Source organism: Apus apus, chromosome 3 (genome assembly GCF_020740795.1).
Source record: "Apus apus isolate bApuApu2 chromosome 3, bApuApu2.pri.cur, whole genome shotgun sequence".
NCBI classification, from domain to species: Eukaryota; Metazoa; Chordata; class Aves; order Apodiformes; family Apodidae; genus Apus; species Apus apus.
The window spans coordinates 62,944,125-62,959,154 of NC_067284.1; the positions used below are offsets into that span (position 1 = coordinate 62,944,125).

Here is a 15,030-nt window from a genome sequence, read left to right on the forward strand (position 1 = left end):
GCAAACTATAGCATTGACAGTACTGGTTGTTGAAACTCATCATTACACAAGGAATGAACAGCATTGCATTCTGCTGTAATGCCTTTTCATGTGATACAAGAATAAATGCCAAGGAGGCAGAGGTGAACCATGGAGCTTATTACGTAACAGCATCCACTAACATAGAATAATCTATTTCTCAACATCTATAGACTAAGTACGCATTATGTGCTTACTGGCTACATTTAAAGACTTAACCAGAGGAAGTTATCAGACACAGAACTGAAAGTCCTAACTACTTTTTAACTGACCTCTGGTCTTGCCCTGGATCTGAAACTATGGAGCTCTGTAGCCAGAAAGATGCACCCATTTAAAAGATGTTAATTTGTCACTGTTGTGGAACAGGTTCAACAGCAAAACAAGAATGTCAGAGGCAAGAGCTGCTTTGAAAGAGGGCTATACCCACACCTGTCCTGTGGGAAAATTAATGCTTAGTATGGTCAGAATCCAGATGCATTATTTATTCCACTTCAGCAGCCTCAAATAATCAAGGGGATGGGGATTAAAAACCATGCAATGCAGTTTATTCTGAAAATGTTAAGTTGCCCTGAATGCCCTGGAGGGCATTCAGAGCTCTGCACAATTTAACTGCAGCTAAAATACTTGGATGACATGTTTAACACAGCTGACCCCAGATCAGCTCTGTTTTGACAGCTCCCAGCTGATATACAAAGAAGTCTGACAAACTAGTAAGATGCTTTATTTACACAGAAAGGAACAAACTCTAACAAGCATGTATAAAGGACAAAGTTAACTCATTCCACCTAAATAGATTAAAAATTATAATTAGGTTAAATAACAGGGTTCTTAATGCTCTTTAATTTGTTCTTCATTGGTTAGTCAAAGCTCCCTCCAACTTTCAGATAAAGTATTTCAAAAGTTACATTAACCTGTTTCTGCCAGATGTAGTTTAACTGTAGTAACAAAAATTATTTAACTCCTTAAAAGGAGTAACTAGATGGTTAATGTTTGTTGTTGTTTGTTAACGTATTTTTTCTTGGTTTTGTGCCATACCTTTGGACTACACACCACATTGTTAGTATGACTCAATAAAAGTAGTTACTCCCTTCGAATATATCAAATACTAATCACATAGTCCATCTGGTCTTAATTCCTTTTACCAGTGGTTCAGAAATGCTCCTGACTCTTCTAGGGATGAAACTACACTGAAGTTAGATGCCAGAGCCTCTTGTGTATTACACATGAACTACATGCTTAAGAATGGTACTTACCAATGCTTGCAAGGATCAGACCATGGTATAGATCCAAACTTAAGTCTCACTGGCTCAGAATAACCTAGTCCAGTAAATCTTCTCCAAAGATATGCAGTAGCAGATACTGCAGAAAAATTATGGGAAGCATAAATATCTGCCTCAAAGTTTCACACTACTCTGCAGCTTTTCAAGTGAAAAAGGTACATTTATAGTCAGATTTGGAAGGGAAGATCACAGAACACCTTAAAGCAACAATTGCTATTATAAACAAGAGAAATGGCAATTTCAGACCTGTTTAAAAGCAGGAATTCACACTTGCACTACCCACTGGGAGAACAGTAAAGGGCATCAGTGATTCCATGATAATTAAGGTAATTAAGCCTAAGTATAACATTATGACCCTAAACTCTGGTTGTATTAAGTAAGCAACCAGAATGACTGCATTTCTTAACTTTGGCTTTTAGCCATAAGACATTTTGGAGACACTTTCCATCTTTTCATCCAGCTATGGTAAGCCATCCAAAGAGATTTAATTCCACCTTTCGCTTCTCAAATTGAGCCATCATGCTGAGGTGCCTCAAGAAGAAACTGTTTTGTAACTTAAGCCTAATGGAAGTCTTTCAACAAGTCAGTTTTCTTCTGAGGCAATGATTCTTAAAAGTTCATCTCTATCACCACTCAATTAAGCAAGTCCTGCATCTGCTTAACACCAAATTTCTCTAAAACTGAAGTCCTAATAAAGGGACTTTTTATCTTTGCTTATTAAGTATTTTCACATTTTTAAAAAGTATATTTTGGCATTACAGTCTACCCTGAGCAATATGCTGGCTAGCATGTTGCTGACATCATAATTAAGTAATTTTGTAAGTGGTTGGCACAATTTCATATCATTTCTATTGCTTAACCAGAGACAAGAGCCCACACACTTAAAATGGAAAACAGGACTGCAGTCAAGCAAGGGTTAAGAAATACATGCTTTTCAGGCACTTATCTTCTTAAAAAAAATGTTGAAAGCATCTAAAACTTAAGTTACTTACAGCAGACCAGTGTGGACAGCAGCTAAGACTTACCACTTTGTCAGATTTCATCTTTGAGATAAGTGAAGAATATAGCATAGGATCACCATTGGAGAACTAAGGGTGATTTTTAGCCATCTTTGACAGCTTAAAGCCATCATCAATGCATTAGATGACAGAAGGCAAATACACTGTGCTGAGGTTTGTAGAGATTCTTCAGTGTTCAGCAAGTCTATCCATTCTCTGTTCTAAATTAAAAACTTTGTAGGCAGGAAATCTGATACCACCATCTGTGCTCTCACCACATTTTAATATGCAAGACAGACAAATGTTTATGCAGGCTACTGTAGGTTTGGGGAAGGGGGGCTGGAAATCAAGATCATTGCGAAACACCTTTCTGTGTACACAAATGACTAATGTGCTTAATAGATAGAGCTGTCAGTAGTTGTAGCTAGTCTTGTTTGCCAGACCGGTATCTGCTTCAATTGACTCAGTTTACCATACAAGCCAAACTTCCAAAGCAGTGTAAATATTTAAAACCACAGTAACAGCAAAACCAATTAGGACAAGCCTAATAATTTTTCTTTGCAGATCTGAAAAACCCCAAACTGTAGCAAGATTTTTCCAATATGAAAACCCCAGTAGTTCTATTGTTACCTTGTGGCTTACATAATACAATTCAAAATGCTAGCTGCTCAAGCTGTATGCTAACGCAAGCAGTTGAGAAAGTAGGTGGCAAAGCTGGTAATACCCTTGAATTGCTCACCTTTTTACAAGGAAATCTCACAAACCATCTCCAAGATGAGTTTCAGTCTGATATACCGCTCCTTTAAGGTACTTTCAGTAGAAAAGGTGGAACTTTAAAGCAATGCTTCAAATGACCTTACATATTTAAACACAAGCCAACTTAACATTTCTGTGCAAATGTAGTTATTCAACCCATATGTTAGGAAACAGGTTCAACAGAAGATTTAAGTTAACAAATCATGTTAGTTTAGAATTAACAGGTAAGTACAACATTTTTAACACTACAGTCATCTAAATAGCATGTTGGGGCAGTGTACTATATTGAGAACTTTTAAAACATAAGAGTCAAACAGGTATTTTATATAGATTTAACACCCGCCAAAGTAAATTCTGTAACAAAGTGATTTAGCATTATGCATATAACACTGATCCTTAGGCAAACAAACACATTAAACCAATGAAAGGACTGCAAGGAATGTTATAGCTGGTAGGAGTTTGCTACAAAATCTTTAAAGATGCATTGCTATGTTGTTGTACATCTTAACTCAGGACACTGGTGGACATCTTTAGCAAGAGACCTTATACCAGCCACTTTCAAGCAAGCAGACATTTCAAAGTTTATTCGTTGCCGGAAGTTTAATCTTGCTTCACTTCACCCTTTAATTGCCTTTTCATGCGTGAATATGGGCTGATTGTGTCATCCATCACAAAGTCATACAGTACTTTTATCCAAGAGTTATATTGTGGCAAGTTGTCATAATATTCAGCTGCTATTTTCTTCACCTAAAGAGGAGATACGAGGTTTATTTAATATTTATATTAACACAAATCATGACAACTTTAGTCCTCAACCTGTGACTTAAGTACTAGAAGTTTCAGTTTAGAAGCCAGATTCTATAGGAAAGGTTATTAGTGCCACAGCATGAAAGTTTTTAGATGGAAAAAGCAACTCCCTGGTTAAGTAAACTTCACATGAACCTTTTATATTGAAGTTAAGGAGAACAAACTCCACCAACACTCTGAAGACTGCTCACTGTGCTACCTACCAAATGATGTAGCTCACAATAGGAAGCAGTTTGGTTGCTAGTTGGTGACTCAGTTCACTGCTGACTCATAGGTATTCAAGTATCACTAAAAAGGATGTAGTAAGTTCTAGAAGAGCCATTTAAGATAGCTATTTTTACATACAGTTTCAAACTTCAACACTTAGAAGAAACATCTTATTTCTGTTTTCAGAAATAAGTAACAAACCCAATATATTTGCATGCCTGGTTTGGAGCTGAAGATCATTTTCATCACACCTATAGAATCATGTGTCTAGCCAATATACTTTTATTCAACAGGTATTTTTCTCAGCTCACCAGTACCCCAGCTGGAATCAGCACACAGCATAGCAGAGTCCAGACCAAACAAATTAACTACACTGTTCTAAAAGAAGGCTTTGTTTTCTTATCAGAGCTACTGATCAAGAGCTGAGTATTTACCTCTGCAATTAAATACTTGAAAAAAAAAAAATCCTTCCCTATTTACAATTGAAGTACTGGGGCAAGAAATGAAGTGGTGGTTCACCAGAACAGATGTAGGTATCAAAGGTGGTGAGTTAAAGCAACTTCAACTGTATTTAAAAGATGGAATCTATGAATAAGACAAATAATGTCTTTTTTTTCAAAACAAACCACAAAATAAACAAAAAAGTCTCAACAAACCAATTACAGAATTAAACTGCCCTGCTAAAGAAGTGCTTGAGTAGTTATTTCACCTCAGTTTCACCAGTCAAGTTTAGACCATGCCAAAGACAAGCCTACAAGGCTCAAGTGCAGTAACAAAGCTACAAAACCAAATTATAGTTGCTGACAAACTGTGAATTTCTTCTGATTAAGAACACTTTTCATGAGTTTTAGGTGTAGCCCTGGAAACCTGGATTCCCATGCTCCAACTGGAAAACATGTATACAGTGAGCATTAAACACCTATTTATAAGAAACCAGCGAATACTGAAGTGGGGAGAAACCAGTCTGAAAATTCACACCAGCTACCCATGCATACGCACTGATGTAAAGTCTTAGCTTGAAGTCTTAATTCTGTCAAAGTACAGCTGATACTTACTTAGGGTTCAAAGGTTCTCACTAGAGGAAACTGAGATGGTCCAAAATAGAAAGCTATTAAACATTGGCCAACAGTACAACAAACATTAGCTGCACCTCAAACCATCTCTTTGCCCCACCAGTGGCAGAAGAGATTCAAGGATAAGTACACATTACAGAATTGTCCTTAAGACTTCAAAGACAGAGCCAACAAATCTCCAAAGGTATCTGCAACTTTTTTACAAAAGAGGCTTGAGCAGCCAGCACATTTGAAGCTTGGGCAGGGTTGCACTAAAACGGTAAGTAATTACACCCCCTTCATCACTCAACTTAGAAACTGATCTAGTTTGTTTGTTTTTGTGGTTGTTTTAATCCTCAACTCCCATTCTTCTACCTGAGTTTCAAGTTAAAAGTAGGGCTTATTTAAAGAAAAACTAATAACCTTGGAATTAAACTTACCAGTGGAAGGCTCTTGCCAGGAATATTGGGAAAGTCATGATGTTCGTTGTGATAGCCAACATTAAAAGTGAGCAAATTAAGAGGCCCATAGTAGGAGTAAGTCTCATGTCCTTTTAAAAACATGTAATGTTCAGCTATGAAGTGTCCTGAAATAGGGTGCAACCCAAGTCCAAGTAATGAACCAGCAAGCATGTAAAAAATGGATTTGACTCCCCACAAATAATATATCACGACATCAAAGGAAAGCTGAGCCAACAAATTGATTATTTCAAGTCGAGTAATGGGTTTGGGATTTATGCAGAGAGGTCTAATTGCATAGAAAAAAGGCTGAAGAACAATCCACATGAACTTCCTAAAACGAGTGCAGAAAAACCACCCTTCAAAGTTGGTAGGAATGTCCACATCAATTCCGTCACCTCCTAAGTAACGATGGTGATCCATATGGTATCTCTTGAAGGATATAGAGTATGGGACACCAAGAGGGAGGTTGGCAAATATTCCAAACCATCGGTTCCACATTGCTTTGCAGTTGCCAAAGGCACTATTGTGAGAGATCTCATGAATAGCCAGAGTCATGGAGTGGCTAACACAGCTTCCAAAAACGTACGTCCAGAAGATTACCCATTTCCAGTCCAAGTCTTTAACCAGATAAAATGCAGCCAGCTGCGCAAGAACCATCAGCACAACCACCCAGATCAAGTTGTAGTCTGGCTTCATCAACGCTTTTATCTCTGGATGTTTAGCTAGATAGGAAAGAATTAAACAAAAAAACAAACAAAAAAGGGGATTATTTAGAAGCTCTCCTCTCCACCAACTATGCCTATTAGATTACAAAAGCAGATAGTCGTTTCTTCCTTTCCTCCCAATTGGAGCTGTCTGCAAAGGCAACACAAATGCACACCTCTGCCAGTCGTGACACTGATTGCTACAATCCAATCCTTTATCATGAAACCGTTGCGGCATTTTTCTGTTGCTCGGCAACTAGACACCTACACAGCGAGCACCAGTACCCCCCGTCCCGCTCCTCAGGGAGCAAGCGACTCGGAGGAGCTGACGAGCCACCAGCAGCTCGAGCAAGCCCAGCGCCCGTTCAGGCGGCTTCCCCGACGACGCGGCGACCGCCACGCACCCCGCGCGCCGCCCAGCCCGGCCAGCAGCACCGCACCCGCCGCTCAGCTCCGCTCCGCTCCTCGCCTCCCCTCCTTCCCCTCCCCGCACCGCGCTCCGCCGGCGGGGAGCGGCCCGCAGCTCCGGCAGGGCGGGGTGTCCGCGCCGCCGCCGCCGCCCCGCGGCTGCCCAGAGCTCCCTTCGCAGCGCCGCAGGGAAGCCGCAGCCGCCCGACCCACGCCGCGGAGCTCGGGCCCTGCCGGCGCGGCCGGCCAGCCGCCCCCAGCGCTCCTTCCCTTCCCCTCCCCTCCCCCGCCAGCGCCGGCAAGGCGACGGCTCCCGCCTCCGCGGCCACCGCCGCTCCCCACCAGCGGCCCGGGGCCCGAGGAGCGCCGGGCCGCACGCCCCGCCGTGCGCCAGCCGGCCTGCCCTGCCGGGAGCCGCTCCCGGCTGGCGGCGGCGGCCGGAGCCCCCGCGGCGGCGGCTGGCAGCCATCTTGTAGGGGTCTGCCCCCCCCGCGCCGCGCCGCCGAGGAGCGGCACCGCCACCCCTCCTCCTCCTCACCCAGGATCTCCTTGCGGCGGTCGGCATGAGGCTGGTCCGTGTACACCCACTCGAAGTCCTCCCTGGCGACTCTGTTACCCATCCCGGCAGCGCGGCGACCGCCGCCTCCCCCTGCCCCGCCTGGCTGGTGACAACCACAGCTGGCCCGATCGCTCCCTGCGCTCCGCACCGCCCGGCGGGCGCGCAGCGCCGCTTTATAGCGCTGCGGAGGCCGTTGGGCGGCGCGCCCCGCCCACCCGCCCGTCCTCGCTTCCCATTGGCTGCTGCCCGTTGTCAGGGCCGTCGGGCCCCGCCCAGGCGGAGCCGGGCCCCGCGGAGCCGTGGCCGGGGGGGGGGGGGGGGCGGCGGCTGCGGCCGCGGGGGCGCTGCGGGGCCCGGGGGGGCACAGGCCGCCCCGCAGCCCCCGCTCCCCCCGCAGGGGGGTCGTGTGAGCGTCCCCCTCTTCACGGGAGAGGGGCGGGCCCCGGGGGGCGGCGCCCCGGCCTTCCCGCGGGAGGTGGCGGGACCGGCTCATCCCCTGGCGGCAGCGCCGGCAGCGCGGCGTGCGCTTGGCGGCACAAGGGGGGACCCGCGGGGCGGGGGTCTGGGGGAGGAGGGGCCCGAGCGACGGGGGTCTGGGGGAGAAGGGGCCCGCGGGGCGGGGGTTTGGGGGAGAAGGGGCCCGAGCGGCGGGGTCTGGGTGATGTGCGGGGTGCCGTCTGCAGCGCCGTCTGCACCATTAATATCTAAGGAGGGAGGTTAAGTTATTTTTGTCCCCGCTCTGCAACAAAAGGTGTGGACGGTTTATTGAACTACAACTCAAAAGGCCTGTGGGAAGGTCCCTTGTTTTCTTCACTTCTTGTGGTAAGATATTTTAAGAACTTCTTGACAAACTCCACTGTAAGAGCTAAGCTCCATTTAATGTGTCTCTTCATCTGTTTCTCATATAATATCGACTGTGAGCAGTTCAGTTACAAAGATCGTGTATAAGTCTAATGATTGCTTGCTTGGGATTTTAGTTGTCCATAAATCTGCTGAAATTAAAATTATCTAAATCAATAATAGTGATGAAAACAACAGAGGAAATTATACCCTGTCTATTAATGCGATATGTGAATATCTCAAGTTTAGGATGCATTGCTTAAAATTCAGTAGTAATAATAAAAAGTGGTAATACGTGCTAGTTTCTAAAAGCCCCATGTACAACTGTGCAAATGTAGGGGAAATGCAAACCCTACTTGAAAATGTTCACCATCTAAAGTAATGGACAAAGTGCAGGGTCTATAAAACATAACAGCTCCATGAATATTTTTGTTTACCTGCATTTTTAAAAGTGTGTATTAGGATCTGATGAGCGGTGAAAAAGTGAGCAAGTAGAGGTGAGATGGAAAAGTTTATCCATAGCTTTTTCCTCTTCAGTCACACAATCTGAGTTTCATAGATTTTGTGAGGACTGATGCAGCGGAAGAGGTAAAAAAGATGTTCAGCTTTCATCAAGGCATTTTGTTCTTGCGAGGGATGTTCAGATTTACTTTCTAGGTCAGTGACTGCTTCACAATAAACCAGTGCTTTTGAGCTACCTGCAGAAGCTGACTGCAAAATTGCTAGGATCACAAGTGTTTCACTCAACTGCACTCCAAACACTGTACATAATAATATTTCTGAAAATGTTCCCTTCATCTTGTAGTTCAAATATTAGCACTGCTGTTCAGGATTGTGCTAAAGACCTCCTCATCCGTGGGATGGATCCTGCCAAAAGAACAAGTGTGTCTGCCGATAAGAGGGGTGGCAGGAACACTGGAGGAGAGAAACAGCATCACGAGTTCAGTACACAGAGGCAGGTTTACAGCACTGCAAATTCGGTTGGGTAATTAAATCAAAGATCCTAGATTTTAAAATGAAACATTCCATAGCAGCCAAACAAGGTTTAACCAACTTTTTTTTTTTTAAAGTAAGTTTGAGGGAATTTAATTGCCCAAGTGTCCTGGAGTGCAAAGTGTTTTCCCTGTTTAATCACTGAGTCTTTCTGGTTTAAGCAGCCCATACAACAAAATCAAATTTGTTAGGTCTCCAGCAAGCTAACAGTTTTTGTATCTAACATTTTCCCTTTCAAAGACAAAGAGATCCAGCTGAATCCAAAAGACTCAGTTACATGTAAACCAAAGCTGTCAGTGCATCCTCATCCAACCAGGAAGGTGAGATCCAGTAAGCACAACTGTAAGAGCAGAGAGTACACGGACAAGTGAGCTGCTCCAGGTATTGTGCAAAGTAGCAGAGGAATGGAACTGGACACTATCAGAATTGTTCACAACTAGCAGATGTGTTGCAATATAATACTCCAAACTGAATTTACTTATGAACAAAATAGCAATCTATCGCTGTAATTTGCCAATTATCTTAAAACCATCAGGAACACCAGGAAATGGGGTAGTCCTGTCTGAAGACACAATTAACTAAATCTTGTGTCATCCCATTTTCAAGGGGCTGTTGGTGTTGAAAATTCTTAGGCAATCTTAGTGCTTCCCAAAATTAACTGTTAGAAGATCTCAGTAAGTGCAACTAAGTTTCTGTTCAATACAGTCGTATCATTTATGTTAAGAAATTATGTGAAGGCATCCTTGTAACATTAATGAACTTGTCCTGGTTGGAACTAGAACTGAACCAATTAGCTTTTTAGTAATCTTGTCTTTCAGTTACATCTCTTCTGAGTGTACTTTCAGAAATCAAGAGCATCTTTTTTCAGTGTCTGCTTCTAGGACTGATGCTGCTTGATATTTCTATGTACTGCAAAGGTATGTAGTGGTATTGCTTATATGTATTCCTGTAAGTAAAACAAAGTTCACTGCTAAACTGCTACTCTGCTGTAAGTGAAAGGGAGTAAAAAGGGTCACATCTGTGGGAGGAGTGAACTGGGCAGGTGACCCACAGCTGACCAACAAAGTATTCCATCTCATATGCATCATACTCAGTATAAAGCTGAGGAACACGAGGATCAAGCTCTCTTCGTCCATGACCAGTGTCCAAGGAGGACTCTGTCCTTTCTTCTGCCTTTAATCTTGATCCATGTGTTCCTGAACGCAGTTCCTGTCTGCCACTCTCCGGTCTGGAAGTTTTCCAGTGCCTGTGCTGCAGCATTGGTGGTGACAATCATCATCAGGAGAGATTGATGTATATGTAAGTATTTCATTATTTTCTTACTAATACTATTTACCTTTCTGTTTCATTGTTATTATTTCATTAAAACTCTTTTAATTTCTTTCCAACCTGTAAGTCTCTTTCTCTCTTTCCTTTCTCCTGTTGGGAAGGGAAAAGGATTAATAGTGAGAATCTGACAGCCTTTTAATAGCCAGCCCAACCTTAAACCCTTGACAGATTTATTGGTGCTGTACGTGGGGCTTGAACGGCAGCTCTGGTATGTTGCCTGAATAATTTGAATTATGGCTGTGTCAGAAGGAGACCCAGTAGCCCAGCTGAGAGAGTACCAGATTTTTTTCCTTTGAGAGTCTCAAGGGGCTGGAAATTAAAACAGCTCATAGCATGTTGTTGTTGAGTGCAGTGTTATATAGTGTCTATTTTTAGAGTTTTGTTCAGTTAAGTGCCACAATGCTGCCTTACCTGCTGTATGCATCATATTACTGTTTACTTGTTGTTTTTTATTTGCGGATGTTATTACTGATTTTCTTGACTGTGCTTCAGGGGTGGTGACAGACTGAACAGCCGTCCAGTCCTTATCTCTGAAGGAGCTGCAAATTATGAGAAAATACTTGAGATGTCGTGAAGGTGAGCCACTTATCAGCTGGTTGCTTCATCACTGGGATACCAGGGCCAATACCATAAACTTGAAGGTAACTTAGAGAAGGCAAGCAGTTGGGATACCTGCCCAGAGACAGAGGCATTGATGAGGCACTTGAGAGAAAGCCAGATGCTCGAAGCCTCTGGAGGCAACTCTTGTTAGCCATAAAGGGCAGGTTTCCCTTTAAGGACAATATTTTATATTGCTGGAGCAAATGGACCACTGCAGAATAATGTGTTAGTATCTGAGAGAATCAGCTGTCCAAGGTATTATTTATAGTGACCCACAGACAATTATACATCCTGAAGAAATGCCATGCAACATACATACATTGCAGAAGTTTGTGCAGAGCACACCATTGACTTATGCCTGCATGTTGGCAACATTGGTCTGGGAAGAAGGTGGCAAGACACTGTCTGTGGGTGAAATGGCTGGCAAAGCACAGTGGTATGAAGATTGTCTCCCTGACCCCCTACAGGCCTCCATCTCGGCCATGGAAAAAATGGCTGAGAAATAAGAGAACTTATTTGAAAAACTGTTTGATAAACTGTCCGATAGACTGTCCAGGGTGCAGAATGGACCTAACTCTTCTCCTGCATGGGCCCATGCTGCAGCCATTAGGAGAAGACATCCTCCTGTGACACTGGCTCAAAAGAGGTGGAACACGACATGAACTGCCCCATGGTTTTTTCTATGTGATTATGGAGAGGACATCAAGAGATGGGATGGAAAACCTACAGCTGCCCTACAGGCATGAGTGTGCAAATTGCAAGATAGAACAAAAACGAGAGCGTTTTTCCAGGAGGATGGCTGTTCCAGTCTCAAGTGAGCAGTTCTCCAGCCAGAGTAGATGGACTTCAGATCCCCGATGTAAGTAGGAGGAATTAAAGCATAATTCATGCAAGCTACACATACCCATGTGCCAATAGTGAGTGCTATGTTCACAATTAGAAGGACCCTGCCTCCAGCCAGGTGGAGAGGAAAGACAACTGAGTTTATTGAACTGTGTGGATTCAATGGCTGTCAAGTTAGAACCACACAGATGGTCATAGAATAACAGAATGGTTTGGGTTGGACGGGACCTTAAAGATCATTTCGTTCCAAACCCCCTGCATGGGCAAGGACACCTCCCACTAGATCAGGTTGCTCAGGGCCCCATCCAACCTGCCCTTCAACACTTCCAGGGATGGGGCTTCCACAGCTTCCCTGGGCAGCCTGTGCCAGTGTCTCACCACACTCACACTAAAGAATTTCCTCCTAATGGCTAACCTAAATCTCCCCCCTTACACTTTTAATCCATTCCCCCTCATCCTGTCACCACATGCCCCTGTAAAAAGTCCCTCCCCAGCTTTCCTGCAGCCCCTTCAGGTACTGGAAGGCTGCTATGAGGTCTTCCTGGAGCCTTCTCCAGGCTGAACAACCCCAACTCTCTCAGCCTGTCCTCGTAGGAGAGGTGCTTCAGCCCTCAGATCATCTTTGTGGCCTTCCTATGGACTTTCTCCAGGAGCTCCATGTCCTTCTTATGTTGGGGGCTCCAGAACAGGACACGGTACTCCAGATGGGGTCTCATGAGAGACAAGTAAAGAGGGAGAATCACCTCCCTTGACCTACTGGCCACACTTACTTTGATGCAGCCCAGGACATGGTTGTCCTTCTGGCCTGCAAGTGCACATTGCTAGCTCATATTGAGCTTCTCATCTACCATTACCCCCAAGTCCTTCTCCTCAATTCATCAGTATTTCTGGAGTGACAGGGGAATCTCAAGAGCTGACTGTATTGGAGGCCAAAATAAGCCTCACTGGAGTAACTGGGAAAAGCACCTCATAGTGACTAGCTCAGATGCTCCATGCATCCTTGGCACAGGCTACCTCAGGAAAGGGTATTTTAAGGATCCAAAAGGGTATGAGTGGGCCTTTGTTATAGCAGCTGTAGAGACTGAGGACATTACACAGCTGTCTTATCAGTTCTGGGTGCTGTGATTAATTCCTTTGATTGATTAACTTGCCCTGTGACAGGATGAGGGGCAAGGGACTCAAACTCGGGTACAGGAAGTTCCACCTCAGGAAGAACTTCTTTCCTGTGAGGGTTACAGAGCACTGGGACAGGCTCTCAAGAGAGGTTGTGGAGTCTTCTTCTCTGGAGACTTTCAGGACCTGTCAGGATGTCTTTCTGAGTGATCTGCCCTAGTTTTTTTAGTCCTGCTCTGGCAGGAGGGTTGATCTTCGGAGGTCCCTTCCAACCCCTTATATTCTGTCATTCTGTGAATGTGCTATGCCGGGTGTCAGGGACTGAAGAACTTAACATTTGTTTCTGTATGTTCTTTGATCTGATAAATTTATCTTTTAAGCAGGTAGTTTTTCTTCGTTCAGGGGTCCCTTGTTTGGAAGGTGCTTGCATACTGCATTGACATACAAGGTGTTCAATTTGGAGAGCAAGACCTGGTTGCAAGCAGCTTTTTCCTCAAAAAAGTACCATCGTGGCATCTGATACCATTTTCACCACGTTCACTAGATGCACAAATTTGTAAAAAATCCCCAGTGAAACAAAAGGTAGCTTAGAAAGCAAGCTGCTGTTTTTAGAAAGCAAGCTCAAAAAGAAAAGCAAGCCTCACTAGTTCCAAGCTATTTTTAAGAAACTAACTGCAAAAGACATTTATTTTTCATCCTTGTGCTGTTCAGTTTCAGCCCTTGCTACAAGTACTAAAACTGAATGCTGGCTGCAAATAAAACAATTTTTCCAGTAACTCTGTAAACAACATCTTAGCCTCTGTAGCTTGAGGTTCTCCCTTGAACAGATACACAATCACTAGTAACAACCAAGTAGAACTTTTGAAGCTGATACACCAGCTCATGTAAACTTGCATAGAAATTTACAGTCAAAAGTGATTTAGTTTTACTTCAGGCTGTTTTATCAACTTGTTCATATATATTGCACGATTAATCTTTTTATTTAATAAGGGACAATATGGTGTCAGAAGTTAATGTTCCAGCTCTTTCCACTAAAGGTTAAGTTAATTTTGTTTTCTGCATTCCATCTATAGGTGATTATTCCAGTCTGAGAGCCATCTGATACAAACATCTCACTCTCTACCCAGGAAATGAAGCAGAAGTGTACCTCTGTTGTGGTATTTCTCAAAGCCTGTGTGTAAAATTCCCCTCTACCTCTTTAAGTTTCATGGGTCTTGTTCAGTTTTATTATACTTGGTAGCACACAGAGAATCAGGATGCACCTGCAAACTCACAGCACGTGATACTTCCTTGAGCTGAAGGTTCCAAGTTGGCACCATCCATGGAGAATGTTTCACGTAACAATAGGCTGTTGTTCTTTCCATTTCAGTGTACATACAACTAGAGATTCACCAACACATAAATAAAAGGCACTCTCAAATAACCTCAAACTATTTGTATTTCATGAAGGAAGAGGGGCAGAATTGTTTGCATAATCTAAAAACTAAATATGAAGAACCTAATGTGAAAGATGTGTGAATAAACCTTTTCAGTAAATGCAATTAAAGGTTTATACTTGTTTACAAGTATTTAACAAAAAGTATTACATGATTTTGTCTTCATGAATGACCATTACATGAATTTGTATCAAATGATACACATTAATTATAGCTATCATGCTGACCCTTTGATTCAAAATTATTATTTTTTAAAAGGTAAAGTATATGCCAGTATATTGAAACTGAACAGCAAGAGAGATCTTTAACAGTAAAAAAAAAGAGCTATAGAAGACCAGTACTAGCAAATGCTTTTTGAACAATTTTAACATTTTCCCCAGATAACTTTTTATCACTTCCTTCATGCTTTTCTCAAGAAACTTTCCTTTTTTTAAAAAGGTTTAAACAACCCAATAAGTTTCTTTGAAAATTAAATGTCTGCCAAAACTTAGGCATTTGCAATGTTACTTCTGATATGAACTAATATGTTTCAGAAGTAAAAACTGTAGCTGAAGTTTCAGGAAAAATGTCTGTTTTCCCACAATTATACAATGTTTGAACAGACAATTCCAGACAATTCCTGATTT

The 15,030-nt window shown here is 43.1% G+C and overlaps 1 protein-coding gene and 1 long non-coding RNA gene across 3 annotated transcripts; one reads left to right on the top strand and one right to left on the bottom strand.

The window, feature by feature from the left end:
- Nucleotides 1–723: 723 nt before the first annotated feature.
- Nucleotides 724–7,388, bottom strand: DEGS1 (delta 4-desaturase, sphingolipid 1). The gene is made up of 3 exons (XM_051614194.1): nt 7,230–7,388; nt 5,559–6,301; nt 724–3,799 (listed from the first exon to the last, which is right to left on the bottom strand). The coding sequence occupies exons 1-3, from the start codon at nt 7,309–7,311 to the stop codon at nt 3,653–3,655; spliced, it is 972 nt and encodes a 323-aa protein (XP_051470154.1). The 5' UTR covers nt 7,312–7,388; the 3' UTR covers nt 724–3,652.
- Nucleotides 7,389–7,933: 545 nt separating this feature from the next.
- Nucleotides 7,934–14,623, top strand: LOC127382646 (uncharacterized). Of its 2 annotated transcripts, XR_007889013.1 has the most exons (4): nt 7,934–8,072; nt 9,952–10,382; nt 10,905–11,871; nt 14,042–14,623. It is a non-coding gene; the product is annotated as an uncharacterized LOC127382646 (long non-coding RNA). The 2 variants fall into 2 exon arrangements; XR_007889012.1 differs by having other exon boundaries at nt 7,934–10,382.
- The last annotated feature ends 407 nt before the right edge of the window (nt 14,624–15,030 follow it).